The sequence below is a fragment of the Limulus polyphemus genome, unplaced genomic scaffold (assembly GCF_000517525.1).
Source record: "Limulus polyphemus unplaced genomic scaffold, Limulus_polyphemus-2.1.2 Scaffold1292, whole genome shotgun sequence".
NCBI lineage: Eukaryota > Metazoa > Arthropoda > Merostomata > Xiphosura > Limulidae > Limulus > Limulus polyphemus.
Window position 1 is genome coordinate 106925 of NW_013666902.1, and position 7563 is coordinate 114487.

Consider the following 7563-nt stretch of genomic DNA (forward strand, 5'->3'; position numbering starts at 1 on the left):
ACCACCCACCGCCAACTCTTGGGTTACTCTTTTACCAACAAATAGTGGGATTGACCTTCACATTATAACGCCCCCACGGCTGAAAGGGCGAGCATGTTCAGTGGGACGGGGATTCGAACCCGCGACCCTCAGATTGCGAGTCGAGCGCCTTATCCACCTGGCCATGCCGGGCCCTTTTGTTGTATAAATAAAAATTGTTTCATTGTGTTCAAACCTTTGTCTAGTCTCTTTATCAGCTTTAGTTTTAGTCAAAGTTGAGAGAAACCAGGTTATGTAAATCCTCCCCCTTATTCCCCAAATACTCAAGTGGAAACTGAGAATACCACATACCCGACTCTCAATTATCACTATAACTATTAAGTACACACAAAAAAAACTCCTTTTACTCGACTAAAACTTGTTAATCTGAGCGAGCTCTACTACCCTTCTTCGATTGTAGTGAATTTTTCATTTTTCAGGATTTACTAGATGACATTCACCTTCAGTTTGAAACCTAATATTTGTGTAAATAATATTTCACTCAAATTTCCTTGAAAGATATCTATATAAATATATCCAAAAATGAATTCAGTCAAGAAAAAAAAAGAGGAACATGATTTTGGAACAAACTATATTCTATCAGAACGTCTTTTGTTAAGATAGTTTGTTCCACTGGTTGTAGTTTTCTTTCTTTCTTTTAAAGTATGGATGTGTTTTCAGAGACTTTTAGTGGTCAAAAGTTGGGTCTGTGACCAGTTGCTACGTCCATGAGAACTTTAAAAAAATTTACCTGTATCTGCAGTAATAAACTGGGACACCTGTTGCACTTTTGAAACCAACTGCAACGCCTTTTCAATGTCCTCCGCAGATGTCCCCCTATTTTGGCAGTTTTCTATCAAATGTTCAATGCTGCCCCTCACTTCCTCAAGTGTTGTAGCTCGCTCACTCGGTGACACCTGTAGCAGCTGTTGGTGTGGACATGAAAGTAAGGTGCTCATTGCCAACTGAATTATTGAATGGATATCATTCTGGCATGTCTTAAGTTTCTGAATTCTTGCTTCTTCCTCTTCTTTGGCTCTAAAATGTACCAATAAGCATAATTAATAATCAATGTTCATCCCAGAATGACTCCAATAATCATTCAAATTCTCATGAACAACAAAAATGTAAGCATTTTTTTGTCGAAATTAAGTAGTCCCTATTAAAAATATCTTCCTAAGTTTAATAATGATTGCAAAACATAAGACCACTTGTACAGGCCTAAGTAAATGCAAATCTATAAGCCTGAAAAGCGATTAATAGGACAGCAACACACAGCTCTTCACAATCCTGAAAGTGGCCCAGCAGTAAATCTGACGGCCTATAATGCTAAAAACCAGGTTTCAATACCTGTGGTGGGCAAAGCACAGATAGCCCATTGTTTAGCTTTGTGCCGAAAGACGAACAAACAATCCTAAAAATGGTTTTCGAACACGGAGTTTGAGTATGTCATAATCAAAATTGTTATAATATAATGAACTCGATGCTCCATAGTCATTAAAACCAAGAATAATGAAACGAACTCGGCATGAAATAAATGGGAAAGTTTTGAGAAAATTATTATTCCAGAGTATTATACCTTAATAGTTCTCAAACTTAATTAAACTTAAAGTTACATATGAACATTTGACATTTTGGAAATATACATATTACACCTTAACAGGCATCATCAGGTAGAACAATTAGTTGTGAAATATTGTAACCATAACTATTGTACTCTGAATATCTGACAATAAATAATTCTAAGTTTTATATAAAAGGATACTTCCTTTATTTTATTTCATAAACTTCACTTCTTTTCTGTATTAACTATAATCTGATGATGTAGAACAGGTCTAATTTTTCTAACACTTTCTGTATAACAGTTCATAACCTTTCACCAAAAGGTCATTTTACCTTCTTTTCCTTTCTTCTTCAAGTTGCTTTTGTCTTAGTTCAGCTTCTTTTATTTTAGACTTTAGTAGCTGTAAAGATTTAAATACATAAATAATGCTAACAGTTTGACAGTGACATGTTCTAAATATTCTTACTTAAATATTTTAAGTCAAATATTTAAAAAAAAATAACTGTTTTTGAAATTAGGGTAAAACGATAATAAATTGACAGATCTAAATAAAAACTTTTTTCAGCTTATTTTCTGTGATATTTCACGTAGACACCCTTCATCAGCCAAAAAAGATCTCTTGCAACGAATCTGTTTCCAAAGGGGCATCCGCCTGAAAAGTCGCACAAAATAAACAAGAAAAAGTTTTCATTTATCATTTATCCAAGTTTTGTCTTCTCGAGTCTTGTGGAACAAGTATTTTAAAAAGTAAATAGCTGACGTGCAGTTACTTTTATAAGGTGTCAAAGAATCATTTTTACCCCCCCCCCCCAAAGGTGACCTTTTTCCTGCCAAATATTATATTCATGTCCCCTAGTCCTACCATTCTCACCATTAAATATGAAAAAAAAGATGGTGCATAAACACTATCGATTTCCTCGACAATCTTAAACACCTCAATCAGATCCTCCCATCTCTTCATTTTTCAAGAGAAAACAAGTTCATAGATCTTAACCTGTCCTCATATGACAAGTTTTCCATCCCAGGTATCATCGTAGTAGCCCTATTCTGAACCTTTTCCAACAATTCAATTCCCTATCTAAGACAACAAGGTTACAACTGAACACATTACTCCAAATGTGGCCTAACCACTAATCTATACAATGAAATTATAACCTCTTTAATTCCAATAACGATAGCTTTACAGACATTTCGCTACATAACAACACATAACCACCGGGACTTACTTTAGCATGTGTCTCTATTCGTTCTTTTAATTCTTCTTGTCTTTGAGATATTTCTTTGATTCTGTGTAATTTACATAGATAATGAAAAGAAAAAAAGGCTATTTTAAACAAAAGACTCGCAAGTTAAGTTAAAGATGGCATAACTACCATCAATTATAATTATCATCTGGCTAAAAAAAAAATAAGGACTTAACTTACTCAAGCAGCCACAAGTACAGAGCAGTTGTGGAATGTAAAACAACAGATGTATTTGATAATACATGTATATAAGAATAACCTATATCTTACCTATTTCTTTGAGTCCATAATAACCACATCATTAAACTCATCAATATCTGCTACACACTTGTAAAAAAATCACTATCAGCACGTGTTATTTGACGTATCAGTATGTATCGTGTGTAGCCTTAACAGAAAAAATGCAGTGAATCAGTCAATGCACACGTGTGTGTGTATATATATGACTTTAAGGTTACAATTGGAAATTACAATGGACTTTATAAAATAACTTTAAGGGTTATCTTATATTAAGTTCATTATCATTCTATGACAGTAATTTTAATCACCTATTAACAACTCATGTAATTAATATGATAATAGTTTTCATTATATATACAGATAGATATCACAATTCAAAGTGTATTTACGGGTTTCTATAGAAGAAAATATTCTTTACAAATATTAACAGATTTCTAATTATACAGACCTATATTAACAATAAACATCATGTAACAACAACAAAACGTACGGAACATATGTATATTTTATTATCCTGGGATCTAATGAACTTCTTTTACCCTTGTTCGGCTTCATTCTTTTGTTTTTCAGCTTCTTTCTGCTTTGCTAATTCTCTGTTCCTAGCAAGTACCTGGAGATGTTGTTCTACTTCCTGAGCACATAACTTAGAATACTGCTCTACAGTTGCTTGACGAGCTGTGACGACTTCCTGTTCAAAGTAATGTGAAACATAAGTTGTTGTTTTTCAGGTGAAACGGGTTTTATTTACACGAAAAGACCATCTCATCCTAAGTATGTACCTAACAACAGCAACCAGCTATAGTTTCATAAACATACGAATATAAAAATAAAAAGTTATCAGAAGGCAATTTCGTTCATCAAGTTCTCCTACTAATCATCATATCCAAATTAAATGTAATCCTTTACATTCATATTAAATTCTTAGAACTTAGAAAGGAAAGCAATGTAGAATATGTTATAGAATGTCAACCATATTACAGCCACGTTATCCAGTGTTGATAAGGCCTTTTGCTCAATACCAGGGCTCATCAGGCCATCTGGGATATGAAAGATACAGTGGTATAACAAATGTTCACGAACAATTGTTACAGTGTGAACTAAATTAAGTAGGTGAATTAATTTTTATTCATTAATTTTATTATTATTCTGTTATTTGAATTAACTTCACTGGTTAAAATATCTCAAACAATACACATCATAAAATGATGCAAAATATTCTACAAACTTGTAAGCCTAACTTTGGTAATTTTGTCGTATGAAAAATTCAAAGACTTAAATTTACTATCCTTACTATTTAAGTTTGAACATCCTAACTTTTAATTTTTTTAATGCCCGATTAAAATTTTGTCAAACTCTTCCACACTCTGCAGAAACAAAACGAAAGCTTTGAACTGTTCTCAAACCAAGAACATTCTTATACTTAAACTTTTCAATACTTCCACCACTATGATACTAAAACTGGGTACAATCCTCCAAATGAGACCTCACCAGGGTGTGAAGTTACAATACCCTCCATATTTTAAATCAAAAGTTCACATAATTATAAAAAAAAATCTCTTTGATGTTTTAGTTCATCTAATCAAAGAACACTGAAAAAAACAACATTAAATTTTAAATACTCCTTGCAATAATATAATGATACACTAGTAGATTGGATAAAAAACATGAGCTCTGTAAAATTGTCTCAGGCTCAGACACAAATAGTAACCAAAAACTGGGATCCTCTTTGACGTAAAGTTGCTGATAATTGTTTCTCACAAGCTTTCAAAATAAATTGAAAGAAAGAACAAGCGTGAGGAGAGAGAGATCTACTTTTGTAAAATTAACAACACGATTCTCACCTTCACTTTTCTAGTAACTTCCTTTTCATACTCTACCACAGGTACTTCTGAGAGCGAGTAAATAGCCATAAGATGAAGGTCATTAAAACTGTCTTTTTCAGATGGAGATGATGGCTTAGAGCCACTGTCTACTTTGGGCTTTTCAGGCTCTACGTGGCATATATCAATTTCACCACTCTGTTTCTTCTCTTCAGAAACGATTTTTTTTGGACTTAGAGAAAGCGAACTAAGATTGGTCGCAATGCCATTCAAAATATTCTGAAATAAAAAGGAAGTATGTGTCACTAAAACTTTTTTTTTTCACTTGTTCTCATAAATGTAATTCTGTTTCAAAATAAATAATATTTAAACCTGTGTCTTATTATATGTTGTTTTAAACTCAACACAAAAAAAACATATAAAACTTACGAACAGAAATTCCCCAAACACTAATACGATATCTATTAAACTCAACCATACATTTTTAGTTCATCTTAAACCCTATCAGGACTAAAAATTTAAACGTTTTCATTTACATTTGCTTCTCATCAATACCCACATAATTAACGAGTTGAGACAGGCTTGAAAAATGCTGTTTTCTTCAGTATTACATCAGACTCTCAAAAACATCCCTAACCTGATCTGAATTGTGAAAGATTTGTAACTAAGTCATCTATTTTTATGCTTCTGGATCAGATAAAACAAACTTAATAACTCTTCACTTGCTAAACTATACTAAACAAATCTATTGTAATTTATTTGGTCTCATAGTCTCATCTTACACAAACAAATAACCACAATCTGCGAAATCCTTTTTACTCTTCTTGAAATGTTTTCTAACTATTTTTTAACTAGAGTTTTTATACTGGAAAAGTATAAATTAAGGGCAGTTTTCATACACTTATACAGTGCTTAATTTTACTTGGTAAAACACCTGAAAATGGCACTTTGTGTACATAAATTGTCAAGTTATTTTTGTTAATTACGTATATTCTGTTCTTACAGTTCTTAAGCCTATACGATTATAAATGTTGCATAAAAAAAAGTCATTCATTCGAACATTTCTTTAATTAGTTCTGCTGTACCTTTTATTGCCACAAGAAATATTTGTGTCATATGCAAATTCTAGTGAATAACCTTTGGCTCTCTCTTTTTTTTATATTATTACTAATTACTATTATTATTACTTTAATATACTTAATGCCTAACATCCTTCTTTCTAATCAAAGCAAAGATAACATACTTATATTAAATCAATGTAAAAACTGTTTTCTATCTATTAAATATCACTGTACCCTGCATACAACAAAAAATTATTGTATTTCATAAATATTAATGTTATATCAAGATATTGTATCAATAAAACACTAAGTCATACATTCATTAACTGTTATATCGAGATATTGTATTAATAAAACACTAAAATCCTTTTCTTCCAAAATATTGTTAAGATTATTCCCATTACAATTATATATATATACATACTGGTTATAATAAAATATCACGATATTAATACTAATAGTCATTCAAAGAATGTGTTTAAAACTTGTATTTAAACATTCATATCTAAAACGCTTTACTAAATTAGTAAAACCTACCACTGAATACCAGTAAGACTGCCAATACTCAGCTTTAGACTGTATTGTATACACTGATAAAGTACTACTTACTGCCTGTTACACTATATTGTTACTGTAATTTGTATACAGTACTGTATACTAGTATAGTGTTTACGTTACCATAAACTACAGTTAGTTTAATTTACTTTAATTTTTTTATGGCCAATGTTTTACTTCTTCAAGTTATTTTATTACTATTAGCCGTTTCTCTGTCGCTAAGTTTAGTATTATAAGAATTTTAAATAATACTTTTTAATATAAATTATTCACCTGAGCTCTTCCTTCTTGAAGCCAATTGCGGTCATACTGTAATTGTCCTTTACTACTTTCACGAAGTGAATCAATTAAAGTTCCCACCATTTTTTGGTGTTGAATCTAAATTAGTTACTGATACTGTGAAATATTTTTACGACATAAAGATACCGTGAGATACGTAAGCCAAATCCCCCTTACGACCAAATTCTGTACGAACTATGAACAACGATAAATATTGCGGTAATCAGACGTGTATTATTTACACAACGACCACTCAAATTCACACTCTCCGTAAAACTAAAAAGTGCCCTCTCACAAAATTGCCTTGCGAAAAAAATCGTTTCAAAGGAGATTTTGTAGCAAATATAAATTAACAATTACTCAAGCAAGTGAAGATTAAATTTTGATTGTGTGTTAAATAAAGGTGAAATTATAACTTTATGGTGATTGTGGATTTTTCATATAGAATTTTACCATTTATTCAGCATAATTTGGATCAGTTATTCATAAATAATGTTTGCTTCTAGTAAATAGTTATATATTGCATAAAAGTATCCATAGTTTTCTACAGAATTGTATTGTAGCATTCTCCGGTGTTGGGCAAATTCTTTTGAATTATTCGGTAAAAAGAAGAATGCAAGTCCCATTCCATTTAATGATAACGAAATTGTTTTATTTCTTGAACTTCAAGTTTTGTAAGTTAAATTTACAAATTTCGCACAAGATCTACTAGTTGTTACGTCTCCGTTTGTTAATTAACTTTCCGTAACTTTGTTCCAACGAAACTTTAACGACACAAGTCT

The 7563-nt window shown here is 31.5% G+C and overlaps 1 protein-coding gene across 1 annotated transcript; it reads right to left on the bottom strand.

Moving 5' to 3' along the window:
- Positions 1-195: 195 nt before the first annotated feature.
- LOC106462969 (nucleoporin GLE1-like) lies at positions 196-6965 on the bottom strand. The gene is made up of 6 exons (XM_022390371.1): positions 6776-6965; positions 4908-5165; positions 3606-3754; positions 2809-2869; positions 1915-1982; positions 196-1056 (listed from the first exon to the last, which is right to left on the bottom strand). The coding sequence occupies exons 1-6, from the start codon at positions 6863-6865 to the stop codon at positions 756-758; spliced, it is 927 nt and encodes a 308-aa protein (XP_022246079.1). The 5' UTR covers positions 6866-6965; the 3' UTR covers positions 196-755.
- Positions 6966-7563: the final 598 nt, after the last annotated feature.